Here is an 18,924-nt window from a genome sequence, read left to right on the forward strand (position 1 = left end):
TATCTGGAAGCTTTAATCGTCATATTTGACTTCAGTCTGAACAAACACAATACATAAGGAACAAATACGTTCCGGACACTTTTAAGTTAACATACTCGAATCGGGAACAGGCTTACACAGAGAGGTAACAACCGTATATACGAGGGCAGTTCAATAAGTAATGCAACACTTTTTTTTCTCGGCCAATTTTGGTTGAAAAAACCGGAAATTTCTTGTGGAATATTTTCAAACATTCCCGCTTCGTCTCGTATAGTTTCATTGACTTCCGACATGTGGCAGACCTGTACGGAGCTGTTAAAATGGCGTCTGTAACAGATGTGCGTTGCAAACAACGGGCAGTGATCGAGTTTCTTTTGGCGGAAAACCAGGGCATCTCAGATATTCATAGGCGCTTGCAGAATGTCTACGGTGATCTGGCAGTGGACAGAAGCACGGTGAGTCGTTGGGCAAAGCGTGTGTCATCATCGCCGCAAGGTCAAGCAAGACTGTCTGATCTCCCGCGTGCGGGCCGGCCGTGCACAGCTGTGACTCCTGCAATGGCGGAGCGTGCGAACACACTCGTTCGAGATGATCGACGGATCACCATCAAACAACTCAGTGCTCAACTTGACATCTCTGTTGGTAGTGCTGTCACAATTGTTCACCAGTTGGGATATTCAAAGGTTTGTTCCCGCTGGGTCCCTCGTTGTCTAACCGAACACCATAAAGAGCAAAGGAGAACCATCTGTGCGGAATTGCTTGCTCGTCATGTGGCTGAGGGTGACAATTTCCTGTCAAAGATTGTTACAGGCGATGAAACATGGGTTCATCACTTCGAACCTGAAACAAAACGGCAATCAATGGAGTGGCGCCACACTCACTCCTCTACCAAGAAAACGTTTAAAGCCATACCCTCAGCCGGTAAAGTCATGGTTACAGTCTTCTGGGACGCTGAAGGGGTTATTCTGTTCGATGTCCTTCCCCATGGTCAAACGATCAACTCTGAAGTGTATTGTGCTACTCTTCAGAAATTGAAGAAACGACTTCAGCGTGTTCGTAGGCACAAAAATCAGAACGAACTTCTCCTTCTTCATGACAACGCAAGACCTCACACAAGTCTTCGCACCCTAGAGGAGCTTACAAAACTTCAGTGGACTGTTCTTCCTCATGCACCCTACAGCCCTGATCTCGCACCGTCGGATTTCCATATGTTTGGCCCAATGAAGGACGCAATCCGAGGGACGCACTACGCGGATGATGAAGAAGTTATTGATGCAGTAAGACGTTGGCTCCGACATCGACCAGTGGAATGGTACCTTGCAGGCATACAGGCCCTCATTTCAAGGTGGCGTAAGGCCGTAGCATTGAATGGAGATTACGTTGAAAAATAGTGTTGTGTAGCTAAAAGATTGGGGAATAACCTGGTGTATTTCAATGCTGAATAAAACAACCGCTGTTTCAGAAAAAAAATGTGTTGCATTACTTATTGAACTGCCCTCGTATATAGTCTTTTTTTTAGGTTTGGATTCTTGGCGGCGCTCCCCTTTCATCCATTCCTCGAATACAGGTCGTACCAGGACGTTCAATAATAATACTAATAATTATAACAATAATTTATTTATTTTATTTTTATTATTATCGTATGATGATACAGAGCTTGGATCAAATATATAATTTTAAGAGTTTACAGTGTAAGAAATGACAAGCAAAATACATGTACAGAATCAAATGTTCAAAGTATTATGCTAAATTATCTACACATGACACAAGTTCTTAGATGTTCTAAGTCCAATCTGTTGATCCAGTTGAGCCCTTCAGGTGATACATGGTGGATGTCATTTATTGATCCCCCAAAGACTCTTTTCGGGCATTCACCAACAATGTGATGTATTGTTTGCAGGGCAGCTCCACAGTCACAATCTGGAGATGTTGCCCAGCCCCATTTGCCCTTTAGAGATCCGCAGTTCCCTTGTCCTGTTCGGATGCGGTTAATGGTTCTCCACTGGAGTCTGGGGCGTGTGAAACCTGGAACTCGCATGTAAGACTTTTCAACCAGATGACCGTTGAACACTGACGGTTCTTCCCACTGACTCCTCCATATTTCGTTGATGTTAAAGTCGGAGGCTTCAAGATGTCGTGCAGTTCGCGAAGGTGGTTTTGTTGACTTCAGACGCTGATGTTCTGCTATTATTATATCGCATTGTACATGTAGCTGGGGGTTCTTCTGAATGTTTCTCCAGGTCTTCAGGAGAGCATCCGGTCTTCGTAGAGCTGGAGGTTGGATGTTACTTAAGACTGGTAGCCATGCAGTTTGAGTGCTACGTACGCAGCCTGTGATAAGTCGCATTGCGTGGTTGAGTTGCGCATCTATCTTGTTACAGGGAGGACTGTTCATCCAAGTTGGACAACAGTATTCAGCGACAGAAAATGATAGTGCCAAAGCAGTTGGTCTTAGGGTTTGAGCGCTGCAACCCCAGGAGGTACCAGCAAGCTTCTGAATGATATTATTACGGGTCTCCACTTTTGCGGCCACGTTGGACCATCTATTCGCATATGCCAACTCAACATCGAAGGAATAAGCAGGTCGAAATGTGACTATCCAAACTATCGAATAATAATAATAATAATTAATAATAATAAAACCCGTGGAGGCCCGGGAAAAGAATAGGCCTCCGGTATGTTCTGCCAGTCGTAAAAGGCGACGAAAAGAACAAACCACTAAAAGGGCTAACCCCCCTTTTAGTGTGATTAGTTGCTTCAGGACAGAACTAAAGAAGCCTCGGACAAGCGCCGTCATGGTCGGGGACGACGCTTGAACCCTGTGCCCGCCCACAATGGTAGCGACACTGCTAGCCAACTGGAAAATGATTCAAATCCAAATAGAGGTGTTTTGCAGGACATGCTTCCTGCAACCACTCTAGAAGGAAAACAAAGACAGAGGATGAGATGGTCAGATGAAGTTAACCGACACCTCATGTTCTGTTATTACCAAGCAACAAACCTAGGAACCAACACAACTGGATACAGATCACAAGTATACACAACATTTATTACCAGATACCCAGAATTAAAATTTTTAACAGAACAACGACTAGCTGATCAGATCCGTGTTATAATCAAAAATAACAGGATACCCCAGTCAGAATTAGAAAACTTCAACAACAAGTACAACAAATACTGGAACAAAATAATGTGCAATCAGAAGAAGAAGAAAATACAGTAATGGACTCAAACATCCCAGAGCAAACAAACAAAGAACAACTCGCATCAATTAAACAGTCAGAGGAAAACGAAATCTTAAGACAGCCACCAGAACAAGCACAAATAGAACATGAAGTGACACACATGTTAGATATAGAAGAAAAATTTCAGCTGACATATATAGAATACAAAGACACAGCTACAGACATTAGACCATTCTTGCATAGACCGCCAAATAACCCACAAGTCGAAACAACAATAACAACTATCAACACAATCATACACAACAAAATAAATGAAAACACAACTATGGAAGAGTTACACCTACTGGTTTATATAGGAGCACTCACTACACTAAATATACACAATAGGCAGAGATCAGAACCAACCAACACACAGAAGAAACCCACAAAACCAGCATGGCAACACAGGCTGCAGATCAGAATAGAAAAAGTGAGAAAAGACATCGGACAGCTAAAACAATTTATAAGAAATGAAATATCAGACAAAAAACGAAAAAGGTTAGGTAAAATCTCACAACAAGAAGCGATAGAGCAATTAGATGAAAAGAAGCAGAAATTACAAGCATTGGCCAAACGACTTAGAAGATACAAAAGAAGTGAAAATAGAAGGAAACAAAACCATTCAACACAAACCAAAACAAATTTTACCAGACAATAGATACCACACACATTAAAATAGACCAAACATAACAGACATGGAACACTTCTGGAGCAACATATGGTCAAACCCAGTACAACATAACAGGCACGCTCGGTGGATACAAGCAGAAACAGACACATACAAGATGATACCACAAATGCCTGAAGTGATAATTTTGCAACATCAAGTCACCCAAGCAATTAATTCTACTCGCAATTGGAAAGCCCCTGGAAAAGATACAATAGCAAATTTCTGGCTAAAGAAGTTCCCTCAACACATTCACATCTACCTAAATTATTTAACAGTTACATTGCAGACCCATACACATTCCCTGATACACTTACACATGGAATAACTTATCTGAAACCTAAAGATCAAGCAGACACAGCAAACCCAGCTAAATATCGCCCCATAACATGCCTACCAACAATATACAAAATATTAACTTCAGTCATTACACAGAAATTAATGACACATACAACACAGAACAAAATTATAAATGAAGAACAAAAAGGCTGTTGCAAAGGAGCACGAGGGTGTAAAGAGCAACTGATAATAGATGCAGAGGTGACATATCAAGCTAAAACTAAACAAAGGTCGCTACACTACGCATACATTGATTACCAAAAAGCTTTTGATAGTGTACCCCACTCATGGTTACTACAAATATTGGAAATATACAAAGTAGATCCTAAATTGATACAGTTCCTAAACATAGTAATGAAAAATTGGAAAACCACACTTAATATCCAAACAAATTCAAATAATATCACATCACAGCCAATACAGATTAAGCGTGGAATATACCAAGGAGACTCATTAAGTCCTTTCTGGTTCTGCCTTGCGCTGAACCCACTATCCAACATGCTAAATAATACAAATTATGGATACAGTATTACTGGAACATACCCACACACAATCACACATTTGCTATACATGGATGATCTAAAACTACTGGCAGCAACAAATCAACAACTCAACCAATTACTAAAGATAACAGAAGTATTCAGCAATGATATAAGTATGGCTTTTGGAACAGACAAATGTAAGAAAAATAGCATAGTCAAGGGAAAACACACTAAAAAAGAAGATTACATATTGGATAACCACAGCAACTGCATAGAAGCGATGGAAAAAACAGATGCCTATAAATATCTAGGATACAGACAAAAAATAGGAATAGATAATACAAATATTAAAGAAGAACTAAAAGAAAAATATAGACAAAGACTAACAAAAATACTGAAAACAGAATTGACAGCAAGAAACAAGACAAAAGCTATAAATACTTATGCTATACCAGTATTGACCTACTCATTTGGAGTAGTGAAATGTAGTAACACAGGCCTAGAAGCACTCAATACACTTACACGATCACAATGCCACAAATATAGAATACATCACATACATTCAGCAACAGAAAGATTCACATTAAGCAGAAAGGTAGGAGGAAGGGGATTTATCGACATAAAAAACCTACATTATGGACAGGTAGACAATTTAAGGAAGTTCTTTCTAGAACGAGCAGAAACCAGCAAAATACACAAAGCAATCACTTATATACATACATCGGCTACACCACTGCAATTTCATAACCACTTCTACAACCCTTTAGATCACATAACATCAACAGATACGAAGAAAGTAAATTGGAAAAAGAAAACACTACATGGCAAGCACCCGTATCATCTAACACAGCCACACATCGATCAAGACGCATCCAACACATGACTAAGAAAAGGCAATATATACAGTGAGACGGAAGGATTCGTGATTGCAATACAGGATCAAACAATACACACCAGATATTACAGCAAGCATATTATTGAAGATCCCAATACCACAACAGATAAATGCCGACTTTGCAAACAACAAATAGAAACAGTAGATCACATCACAAGCGGATGTACAATACTAGCAAATACAGAATACCCCAGAAGACATGACAATGTAGCAAAAATAATACATCAACAGCTTGCCTTACAACATAAACTTATAAAACAACACGTTCCCACACACAAGTATGCACCACAAAATGTACTGGAGAATGATGAATACAAATTATACTGGAACAGAACCATTATAACAGATAAAACAACACCACATAACAAACCTGACATCATACTCACCAATAAAAAGAAGAAATTAACACAACTAATCGAAATATCCATACCCAATACAACAAATATACAAAAGAAAACAGGAGAAAAACTTGAAAAATACATCCAACTGGCTGAGGAAGTCAAGGACATGTGGCATCAGGATAAAGTTGAGATTATACCAATTATACTATCAACTACAGGAATAATACCACACAATATCCACCAGTACATCAATGCAATACAGCTACATCCAAACTTATATATACAACTACAGAAATCCGTAATTATTGATACATGTTCAATTACCCGAAAGTTCCTAAATGCAATTTAACATATACCGTAGAGTTAAAAGGAAGTCACGCTTGATCAAGGTCCGCGTCACTTTCCATTTTTGACCGGACATAACGTCTGAGAAAAGAAAGAAATAATAATAATAAAAAGAGACAACAACAACATCCCAGGTCACACCTGCAACAAGGCAGTATTAGACACACAAACACAGGCGCTTCTACAAACAGTGACAGGCCACAAAGCTAGCTCGTGGGTACTTGTTGATATCAATATCCACACGCGACCTGCCTATACCAAAAGGCACACAGATTCTTGTTCGTTAATAAGCCCCCTCAAAATTAGTCTGCCATGGGATATGTAATTCAAGTCCCACCAAAGGCAAATCTATCCTCCAAAAGCGGAACATTGTGGATGAATGAACATACACCAGGCCTGGTGGTAACATCGGCCGAACACAGTACGTGACACTGCATCGTCCGGCCGGCAGGTTATGCTCATGTCCAACATTCCGGTACGCAACTTGCTCGTCCACAACACAACTACAGCACTGCGTCCGCAACTGACTTCGTCGTCGCACTATCGCCATGGCACTCTCTCCCACTAATGTCCCGCGACCCCACGAAAGGTCGTCTAACCACTGAGAAGAAGAATGACCAATCTAGGAGACAGTAGTGGGGCAAGGGGGCATCACCCCACACTGCGGGTTGCCTACATCGGGGGCAAACCTATTGTCCTCTTTTGACTGACACGTCCTTAACCTAAGGCTAATGAACTGGAATGTTTCCCCGGGGACCAGAAGTCGTGAGTGCCAGTCTATATACGTGGATGAGTCAAATGAAAACCTTAAATATTATTTATTGTGTAGAAGTGGTACAAAGCTGTATCACTTTTCAACATAATCTGCCCCACACTCAGTGCAAGTCCTCGAGTGCTTACAAAGTGTATAAATTCCTTTAGAAAAAAATTCTTTTGGTAGTCCGCCCAAACACTCATGCACCACGTGGCGTACCTCTTCATCAGAACGGAACTTCCTTTCCGCCCATTGCGTCTTTGAGTGGTACAAACATGTAGAAATCACCTGGGGCGAAGTCCGGTGAGTATGGAGGATGCGGAAGACACTCTGTGATTGTTGCAACTGTTGTACGGGCAGTGTGGGGCCTTGCATTGTCATGTTGCCAAAGGACACCTGCTGACGGCAATCCACGTTGCTTTGATTTGATTGCAGGCCGCAGATTTTTTTTTTTTTTTTTTTTTTTTTTTTTTTTTTTTTGGGTCTGTGTATGATGCACTGTTGACAGTGGTCCCTCTAGGCATGTAATGCTCCAAAATGACGCATTTTTCGTCCCAAAAGAGACTCAGCATAACCTTCCCTGCTGATGGTTCTGTTCGAAACTTCTTTGGGTTTGGTGATGAGGAATGGCGCCATTGCTTACTCGCTCTCTTCGTTTCCGGTTGGTGGAAGTGGACCCAGGTTTCGTCCCCAGTAACGATTCTTGCAAGGAAGCCATCACCTTCTCGTTCAAAGCGCCGAAGAAGTTCTTCACAAGCATCAACTCGTCGTTCTCTAATTTCAGGAGTCAGCTGCCGTGGCACCCATCTTGCAGACACTTTGTGAAACAGGAGCACATCATGCACAATGTGGTGTGCTGACCCATGATTAATCTGTAAACATGCTGCAATGTCATTCAGTGTCACTCGGCGGTATTCCTTCACTATGGCTTCAACAGCTGCAATGTTCTGTGGAGTCACAACTCGTTGTGCCTGACCTGGACGAGGAGCATCTTCCACGGAAGTCACACCATTTGCGAACTTCCTACTCCATTCGTAGACTTGCTGCTGTGACAAACATGCATCACCGTACTGAACCTTCATTCGTCGATGAATTTCAACAATAGGTTTCACACCTTCACTACGCAAAAACCAAATAACAGAACGCTGTTCTTCCCTGGTGCACGTTGCAAGTGGGGCGACCATCTTTATACTGATACTGCGACTGTATGTGTGCATCTGCACTATGCTGCCACCTACAGGCCATTCTGAACGCTGTTTCTAGCACGCTTACCAACTTACAGGATAACGGCGCGAAATTTCGATTTGTTATTACAAATTTCAGGTTTTCATGTGACTCACCCTCTTATATAGACACAAGTTACACACTGGAAGATGTTGCTATTTCGAAACTTTCTGTAAAATTTATGTACTATATCTGGTTGATGGGCCGGTTGATGTTTGTATCTTGGCAGTAAATATCATTTTGAGTGTTGGCTAGCAGCTTCGAAAAATCTCATCTTCCACTTGAATGAAGAAGCGAATCTCGATCTTGAAATGTATGTGATGAACTGCGTCATTTTGGAGTGTTGGTAGTCAATGCAACAGCGAGGATGTGGATATTATGGATGCACTAACTGTCATTAGACAATATACCTCAACTGTATTCAATTTAAAATCGAAAATGGTATGACAATGCAGTTAAGTTAAAGAGTAAGTTCTAGTAGTATGTATCTGAGAAAGGTGTGGAGCATTACGTAGTGTTCCTCTACCAACAGTTGGCTGTTGAAGCCATCGACGAGACCAGAATCTTCTACACGATTGTCTCCGCTCTTTTTCGACAATTGCTGACTAGAGTTGACGCGGCTATAGTACGCGCGTACATTTTCGTGAGCAAACTTTGTATTTTGGGAGTCAAGTAAAGCCGACAACGGTCGCTGCAGGAGGCTGAGTGCAAATCACGTTAGCCAGCTCGTCGGTCGGAGTTCCCGTCCGCTTCCACGTCGACGTTAGCTACCTCGTCTCGTTGGAAGACGGGTTTAATGTGAAGTCTCCAGGTACGTATCTACACTACTGGCCATTAAAATTGCAACACCACGAAGATGACGTGCTACAGACGCGAAATTTAACCGACAGGCAGAAGATGCTGTGATATGCAAATGATTAGCTTTTCAGAGCATTCACACAAGGTTGGCGCCGGTGGCGACACCTACAACGTGCTGACATGAGGAAAGTTTCCAACCGATTTCTCATACACAAACAGCAGTTGACCGGCGTTGTCTGGTGAAACGTTGTTGTGATGCCTCGTGTAAGGAGGAGAAATGCGTACCATCACGTTTCCGACTTTGATGAAGGTCGGATTGTAGCCTATCGCGATTGCGGTTTATCGTGTCGCGACATTGCTGCTCGCGTTGGTCGAGATCCAATGACTGTTAGCAAAATATGGAATCGGTGGGTTCAGGAGAGTAATACGGTACGCCGTACTGGATCCCAACGGCCTCGTATCAATAGCAGTCGAAATGACAGCCATCTTATCCGCACGGCTGTAACGGATCGTGCAGCCACGTCTCGATCCCTGAGTCAAGAGATGGGGACGTTTGCAAGACAACAATCATCTGCACGAACAGTTCGACGACGTTAGGAGCAGCATGGACTATCAGCTCGGAGACCGTGGCTGCGGTTACCCTTGACGCTGCATCACAGACAGGAGCGCCTGCGATGGTGTACTCAAGACGAACCTGGGTGCACGAATGGCAAAACGTCATTTTTTCGGATGAATCCAGGTTCTGTTTACAGCATCATGATGGTCGCATCCGTGTTTGCCGACATCGCGGTGAACGCACATTGGAAATGTGTATTCGTCATCGCCATACTGGCGTATCACCAGGCGTGATGGTATGGGGTGCCATTAGTTACACTTCTCGGTGACCTCTTGTTCGCATTGACGGCACTTTGAACAGTGGACGTTACATTTCAGATGTGACGACCCGTGGCTCTACCCTTCATTAGATCCCTGCTAAACCCTATATTCCAGCAGGATAATGCACGACCGTATGTTGCAGGTCCTGTACGGACCTTTCTGGATACAGAAAATGTTCCACTGCTGCCCTGGCCAGCACATTCTCCAGATCTCTCACCAATTGAAAACGTGTGGTCAATGGTGGCCGAGCAACTTGCTCGTCACAATACGCTAGTCACTACTATTGATGAACTGTGGTATCGTGTTGAAGCTGCATGGGCAGCTGTACCTGTAAACGCCATCCAAGCTCTGTTTGACTCAATGCCCAGGCGTATCAAGGCCGTTATTACGGCCTGAGGTGGTTGTTCTGGGTACTGATTTCTCAGGATCTATGCACCCAAATTGCGTGAAAATGTAATGACATGTCAGTTCTAGTATAATACATTCGTCCAATGAATACACGTTTATCATCTGCATTTCTTCTTGGTGTAGCAATTTTAATGGCCAGTAGTGTATAAGCGTTTCCTATGGCTGCTTAGTTGGTGACTTGTACCCGTTTAAATCTCTTTCGGAAGACACACCTGATCTCGGCAAGGAGGACCGCAAAGTCAGCATCTGTTGCCCGCATCCCTTTGCTGCCAGAGGAGCGGTTTTGCAGTTGTTTGAATAGCTGTGTGTGTTGTTCGCAGGTGCAGCCCAAGGCAGACCTGGGGGAGTACCGCTGCATGCTGCGGACTCAAGACGGTCTCGTGGCGTCTCCAGCCATCGCCCTGGAGCTCGCAGGTCAGTAAGCAGCAGCAGTACATAGAGATAAGTAATTGAAACCCTCAGCTGCCGACAGGTGTCGTTGATATACCTCGATGGGGACAGCTGAAAATGTGTGCCCCAACCGGGACTCGAACCCGGGACCTCCTGCTGCTTACATGGCAGACGCGCTATCCATCTGAGCCACCGATGACACAGATGAAAAGCGCGACTGCAGGGACTTATCCCTTGCACGCTCCCCGTGGGACCCACATTCCCAGCTGTCCACAATCTACATTCGTAATGTTCCTAATATTTGCCCATCCACTCATTACTCGCGCACACTAAGGTGAAGATTCCCGTAAGACTTCGGGCAACCTGTGCGCATTCGCAGAAAGGCCAATGGCCGGGTAGCTTTCAGCTAAATATGAAGATAGTAACTGTTCTCGAAAAAACAGACACCATTGATGACCGTGCAGCTTCTCTAGAATAAATGATAATTAATTGAGGAGCTGCTCACAGGTGTTGTCACCTTAGTTGGCGCGAGTAATGAGTGGATGAGCAAATATTATTGGCCAAACAGGCGACGCGGAAACCGCTTCTGGAGATAAGCATCTCCGAAGCTGACGTGCGTTGTCTTACCGCGCAGGGTTTTTCGGCTTTGGGGGACGGAATGGCATAACAGCACGCACGGCAAACTGCGTGTGAATGTGTGGAAGCCTTCCATGCAGTCCTCTCGCAGGGAATCAGTTGTCCTCTGCCGATTCCGCGCAAACGCACGGTTACCTCCTCCCTCGCTATGACCCACCTCAGTGTCACTGTGGCTCCACCTCTTGCTGGACTGCCCGCTTTTAGCCGCTCTGCGGCAGACTTTCAAGTTTCCCAGCACCCTGTCTTCGGTGTTGGGCGACAATGCCTCCACAGGAGCTTTAGTTTTACGTTTCATCCGTGAGAGTGGGTTTTATACTTCTATGTAGGTTTTAGCGCATGTCCTTTGCCCCTCTGTGTCATCCACCCTAGTGCTTTTAGGGTGGATATTCTAATGTGTTTCAGAGTGGCTGGCTTTCCCTTTTTATTCTCGTCGTTGGCCACCCACTGTAATCTGCTTTCATGTTTTACTCTCGTCTCTGTCTAGCGTCTCTCTGTTGTTTTCTTGTCCTCTTTTGTTCCTTTTAGTGTTCGTTGCCTTCCCTTCGTTCTTGTGGCTTTTCCTTTCTTTCAGTTTTGTGTTATATGTTTCGTCCATTTTATTCTCGCACTTCTGGCATTGTTTTATTAGGAGCCAGGGACCGATGACCTCGTAGTTTGGTCCCTTCTCCCGCCTTTAAAGCAACCAATCTCCACGCTAACTGGTGGGCAGAATCACTTGCCACAGTGAAGCGGGTTTCATCGGAGAACATCACTCTGTGGTTAGACACTGGACTCGCATTTGGGAGGACGACGGTTCAATCCCGCGTCCTGCCATCCTGATTTAGGTTTTCCGTGGTTTCCCTAAATCGCTCCAGGCAAATGCCGGGATGGTTCCTTTCAAAGGGCACAGCCGACTTCCTTCCCCGTCCTTCCCTAATCCGATGAGACCGATGACCTCGCTGTCCGGTCTCCTTCCCAAAACAACCCAACCCAACCCCAACATCACTCTGGGGCACAGTTGCTTACTCCGGTGTCCTTCTGCTGGGTGTCTGGTCATGTAAGAATATGGGGCAATGAACAGGCCGATCGAGCTGCCAAGGACGCCTGCAGAGAGCAGGTTGTGGTCCAGTGACTTTTCCCTTGCAGTCTGTCACTTCTGCACTCCACAAGAAGTGCATGGAGTGATGGGAGGAAGAATGGCTGGCGGTGACGGCCAATAAACTGCGGTCGGTGAAGTCAACAACTCGGCCGTGGCGTTCCTCCTGCTGGTTGCTCAGGCGGGAGGAAGTGACCCTCACGCGTCTTCTGTCCTCTCACACATAGCTTTCCATTACGGCGGGAGGATCCCCCGTTTTGTGATGCCTGTGGTGTGCACATCTCCGTCTGGCACATTTTAACAGACTGCGTTTTATACCGTGATGCAAGGGCAGAAGCACAAGTTGCTGGGGATCTGCCCTGTGTTTTAGCTAATGATGAGATGTGTGTGTCTAGGGTCTTAAACTTTTGTGGTGTGTCTCGACTCTGGCCTAAACTTTTAGGCTGGAGGTTTTAGTGTATTGCAGAGTGGCTGGCTCCTCCCTTTTTTCCTTGCGGTCAGCCAGCCACTTCCATCTGCTTCAGCTCCCTCTACCACGGCTGCTGGCGGCATGCTTCGTCCCACGCTTCGGTGTGGGTAGGCACGTATTTTTCCAAGCTTTTTATCTGTTTCTTACGTTCTGTTTTATCTTACTGTTCTGAGTATTTTCTTGACACCCGTTTCAGTCTGTTACTGAGCGGGCGCTGAAGACCTTGCCGTCGTGCGCCTATACAACCCTCTCCATCACCATCATCATCATCATTATCATCTAACAAGCATGCTCGCTATACCAACGAACTCATTCTCAACGGTGGTGTAGTTTAAGTGCGATGCATTTAACAGGCTTCCGAGCATACAAATCAGCCTGATTTAATGACGGCGAAGAGTTCCTGCGAGAGACACGTACACAGGTAGCGGTTGCAAGGTCTTCAGCGATCTGCATAAGAATGAGATGTCTGTTCCTTTTAGCCACTAAGGCTGCGTATCGATCCTCTTGCGGTGTGGTGCTCCGTCTACGACCGTGGGCATGCTTCCGCATAGCATTTACACCTTGAGCGACCGTTTTTAATCGGGAGATGACACTGTTAGACACACACATAACTGCGACCACAGCAGTAAAACTGTGAGCGGCTTCGAATCGCCCAGCAGCTCGTCCACGATCGTTAGCGCTCAAACGCTGTCTTGCAGACATGTTGCAGTGCAACACGGAATACCGCAGTGATCGGTTAAGCAACCGTCGTCGTCAAACACCGTATTGCATGGACTGTCGAATGTGTACAGAGCGTTCCAGCACAGGCTTCGCTGCAGCTAACGTCCCCCTCCGCCCCCCTGCATTTCCTGTTGCTGTCATCTTTTGTGTGTTCCGTAGCAGCTGTCGGTTGTCCTGCACCAGTTGTCAAACACTTTTCTTCTTCATTTGCTGGTGCCTTGTCCCGCAGTTTCGCAGGGTCGGCACGGTTAGGGACGTCCTGCCGCCGCCCAGTACCCTTCCCCCCCCCCCCCCCCCCCCAGGACAGATTTAGTGTACCCCCAGCTGTCTGCGTCTAGTGTAATCCATGGAATAGTGCGAACGTGTTCAGATGTCTGCGAGTCGTGTAACTGAGGTGGAACGTGGGGACCAGCCCGGTATTCACCTAGCGGATGTGGAAAACCGCCTAAAAACCACATCCAGGCTGGCCGGCGCGCCTACCCGAGTCCAGGAAGCAGCGCATTAGCGCTCTCGGCTAACCTGGCGGGTCACCAGTTGTCAAACACTGTAGTAGGCAAACTTCCTGGCAGATTAAAACTGTGTGCCGGACCGAGACTCGCACTCGGGACCTTTGCCTTTCGCGGGCAAGTGCTCTACCAACTGAGCCACCCAAGCACGACTCACGCCCCGTCCTCACAGCTTTACTTCTGCCAGTACCTCGTCTCCTACCTTCCAAACTCTACAGAAGCTCTCCTTTGAACTAGTTCTGCAAGGTCCGCAGGAGAGCTTCTGTAACGTTTGGAAGGTAGGAGACGAGGTACTGGCAGAATCGCGAGATGACACTTTTGGACGCACACATTACTGCGGCCACAGCAGTGAAACTTTGACCGGCTTCGAACCACGCAGCTGCTCGTCCACGATCGTAAGCGCTCAAGTGCTGTCTTGCAGACATGTTGCAGTACAACACGAAATACCGCACTATTCGGTTAAGCAACCGCCGTCGTCAAACACCGTTCTGCATCGACTGTGAGGACCGGGCGTGAGCCGGCCCTTGTGGCCGAGAGGTTCTAGGCGCTTCAGTCCGGAGCCGTGCGACTGCTATGGTCGCAGGCTCGATTCCTGCCTCGGGCATGGATGTAGGTTTAAGTAGTGACTGCTCAGAGCCATTTGAACCATTTGAACACTTTTACTTGTCCAGTTTCGGTTGCAAAGATGCAAAATTTGTTGAGGGACATGTGGAATATTCCCGTTTCAGCTCCTTACGATTTCATGAAATTCTACCTAGCCTTCAAAATGGCGTCTGTAAAGGAGGTGCGTTAGTTCCCTTTGGCGGAAGACCAGAGCATGAGAGATATTCATAGGCACTTGTAGAATGTCTTCGGAGACCTGGCAATAAACAAAAGCGCGGTGAGTCGTTGCGTTAGGCATTTGTCATGAACGCAACAAGGTCGCGCATACCTGTCCGATCGCCCGCTTGCCGGCCGGCCGCACACAGCTGTGACAGCTGCAATGTCGGAACGTGCGGACAGTCTCATTCGAGGTGATCGGCGGATCACAGTCAAAGATCTCCGTGCACAGCTGGATGTCTGTGTTGGTAGTTCTGACACTTTAGTCCACCAGTCGGGGCACTCAAAGGTGTGTGGCCACAAGGTTCCTCGTCGCCAAACGGGATAACCATAAAGAACAATTAAGGACCGTGAGGTTGTACTCCGCGGGAAGCAGTACGCGGATGATGGGGAGTTCATTGTTGCGGCAAGACTTTGGCACCGACGTCGACGTGTAGTGGTACGATGCGGCCATACACTTCCTCCCAGTAATGTGGCCTAAGGCCGTCTCATTGAATGGAGATCATGCTGGAAAATATGGTTTTGTAGCCAAAATAGTGATAAATATAGTATTATGTGCTAGAATCCTGGAAGAAGACCAACTTGCTTTCAGAAAAAAAAAAAATGTTGCATTACTTATTGAACGCCTCTTGTATGAGGGTAGCCCCAAAAGTAAGGTCTCCTGTTTTTTTTTTTTTTTTTTTATAAGTACAGAACTCTGTTTGTGTGGCAGGCAGTTGATCACACAGTCATGAAGAGTTCACGCGCTGTGTGTAAACATGCGCACGCTCCGCTCAGGCGCTCAGTCTTGGTTTGGCAGCCGTTGAGGATGCAGCTTCCGTTGGATGTTAACGCCAAGTGAGAATTGCGCGCAGTTATTCAGTTTCTGAACGCAAAGGGCACTGCGCCGATTGAAATCCATCGCCAATTGACGCAAGTGTATGGCGAGTCGTGCATGGATGCAAAAAAATGTTCGTAAGTGGTGTAGAGAGTTTTCAGTTGGTCGGACCGAAATTCACGACGAACGAAGGAGCGAGAGACCGTCAATTTCTGAGGAGACAGTGTTGAAGGCTGAGCAAAGCATGCGTGAAGATCGGCGGGTCACCCTGGATGATCTCTGCACGTTGGTTCCTGAGGTTTCCCGAAGCACCGCTCACAGAATTTTAACGGAAACATTGAACTACCGGAAGGTGTGCGCAAGATGGGTGCCACGCATGCTGACTGAGGACCACATGCGGCAACCAGCTGATGCTTCCCGCGCACTTCTTCAACGGCTTGCTGCCGAACAGCACAACTTTCTGGACTCAATTGTCACGGGTGACGAGACCTGGGCATACCACTTTCCGCCTGAGAAAGAAGAGGTTCATAACTTTCTGAACAGCATGGCGGTGAGCTGGTATGACATGGGCATAGAAAAACTGCCACAGAGTCTGCATAAATGCATCGACAGAAATGGTGATTTTGTCGAAAAATACCTAAATGTTCAAGCTGTAAACTGATGTAAACCATTGTAGAAATCAACAGGTCTGTGTGCTTAGAAAAAATTGGGAGACCTTACTTTTGGGATTACCCTCGTAATTCCTGACGACCTCAACAGAGGAAGTTTTCAAAAGCTTGAAATGTACTGCGACAGAAACAAGAGTGGAACATTTATCAAAGAATGTCGGCGCGAGAAAATACGTACTCAAGTCTTGGTCAAGAGTAAATATCAGTGGATAGGTCAACTTAGCCTATACGGTCACTCGCCTCAAATGAGTTGATGGATGGAATACCTGTACGGTTCAGCAGCTAATGTGCGACGGAAGGGTCTCCCTTTCTGGCTACAATTTATTGTACGCTGCCGACGCAACGTAGAGAGCAGTTCAGTAGAAAAGGAAGTTTGAGGTTGCTCTTTCTTTTCGGACAAAGGAAGTGAAGTCTAGGCGTCAGTGTGCATGTGAGCGCCCTGGGGTTTAAGCTGGGTGTACACGTGACAGTTTTTGACTCCCAGCGAGCTTTTGCGAGTAATACACTACTGGCCATTAAAATCGCTACACCAATAAGAAATATAGGTGATAAACGGGTGTTCATTGGACAAATATATTATACTAGAACTGACATGTCATTACATTTTCACGCAATGTGGGTGCATAGATCCTGAGAAATCAGTACCCAGAACAACCACCTCTGGCCGTAATAACAACCTTGATTCGCCTGGGCATTGAGTCAAACAGAGCTTGGATTGCGTATACAGGTACAGCTGCCCGTGCAGCTTCAACACGATACCACAGTTCATCAATAGTAGTGACTGGCGTATTGTGACGAGCCAGTTGCTCGGCCACCATTGACCACACGTTTTCAATTGGTGAGAGATCTGGAGAATGTGCTGGCCAGGGCAGCAGTCGAACATTTTCTGTATCCAGAATGGCCCGTACTGGACCTGCAACATACGGTCGTGCATTATCCTGCTGAAATGTAGGGTTTGGCAGGCATCGAATGAAGGGTAGAGCCACGGGTCGTAACACATCTGAAATGTAACGTCCACTGTTCAAAGTGCCGTCAATGCGAACAAGAGGTGACCGAGACGTGTAACCAATGGCACCCCATACCATGACGCCGGGTGATACGCCAGTATGGCGATGACGAATACACGCTTCCAATGTGCGTTCACAGCGATGTCGCCAAACATGGACGCGACCATCATGATGCTGTAAACAGAGCATGGAATGTCTGTGATGCAGCGTCAAGGGTAACTGCAGCCACGGTCTCCGAGCTGATAGTCCATGCTGCTGCAAACGTCATCTAACTGTGCGTGCAGATGGTTGTCGTCTTGCAAACGTCCCATCTGTTGACTCAGGGGTCGAGTCGTGGCTGCACGATCCGTTACAGCCATGCGGATAAGATGCCTGTCATCTCGACTGCTAGTGATACGAGGTCGTTGTGATCCAGAACGGCGTTCCGTATTACCCTCCTGAACACAGCGATTTCATACTCTGCAAACAGTCATTGGATCTCGACCTACGCGAGCAGCAATGTCGCGATACGATAACCCGCAATCGCGATAGGCTACTACAATCGGACCTTTATCAAAGTCGGAAACGTGATGGTACGCATTTCTCCTCCTTACACGAGGCATCACAACAACGTTTCGCCAGGCAACGCCGGTCAACTGCTGTTTCTGTGTGAGAAATCGGTTGGAAACTTTCCTCATGTCAGCACGTTGTAGGTGTCGCCACTGGTGCCAACCTTGTGTGAATGCTCTGAAAAGCTAATCATTTGCATATCATCTTCTTCCTGCCGGTTAAATTTCGCGTCTGTAGTACGTCATCTTCGTGGTGTAGCAATTTCAACGGCATATATATGTATAAGAATGGTATCTGTTCTTTCGGACATGTCACAATTAAGTTCCTGGCAGGGGGTTCATCGACCCATCTTCGAGGTATTTCTCTAGCGTTTCATTCTGGAACGGCGCGCGGGAAAAAAGAGCACTTACATTTTTCTGGGCGAGCTTTGGTTATTTTATCATTGCGATCATTTCTCCTTATGAACGGCGACACCAACAGAATATTTTCGCAATGTGAGGGAAAAGTTGATGATTTTTGAAATTTCGCGAGAAGACCCTGCCGCGTCGATAAACGCCTTTGTTTTAATGAATGTCACCCCAAATAGTGTATCATATCCGTGGAACTATTTCCCCTATTACGCGATAGTACTAAACAAGTTTCCATTCTTTGAACTTTTTCGACGTCCTCCGTCAATCCCGTCTCGTGCACATCACACCCCGCACTGCAGTACTCGGGAAGAAGGCGAACAAGCGTCGTCTAGACCTGTTGCATCTTCTAAATGTTTTGTCAATAAACCAGTCGTTGGTTTGCTTTCCCCACAACATTGTCTGTATGATCGTACATATTTAAATCATTCTCTAAGTATTTAGTTGAATTTGTAGCCTTTAGATTTGTTTGATTTATCGTGTAAACGAAGTTCAGGGGAGTCAGCCGGCCGAAGTGGCTGTGTGGTTG

General features: G+C 45.8%; 1 protein-coding gene across 1 annotated transcript in view; it reads left to right on the top strand.

The window, feature by feature from the left end:
* Positions 1–18,924, top strand: part of LOC126214933 (protogenin A-like) — a 323,877-nt gene that overhangs the window by 37,957 nt on the left and 266,996 nt on the right. Inside the window, exon 2 of the mRNA XM_049941572.1 lies at positions 10,653–10,746. Within this exon, the coding sequence (XP_049797529.1) occupies positions 10,689–10,746 (58 nt within the window). The 5' untranslated portion in view covers positions 10,653–10,688. The remainder of the gene's footprint in view (positions 1–10,652; positions 10,747–18,924) is intronic.

Source organism: Schistocerca nitens, chromosome 12 (assembly GCF_023898315.1).
Source record: "Schistocerca nitens isolate TAMUIC-IGC-003100 chromosome 12, iqSchNite1.1, whole genome shotgun sequence".
NCBI lineage: Eukaryota > Metazoa > Arthropoda > Insecta > Orthoptera > Acrididae > Schistocerca > Schistocerca nitens.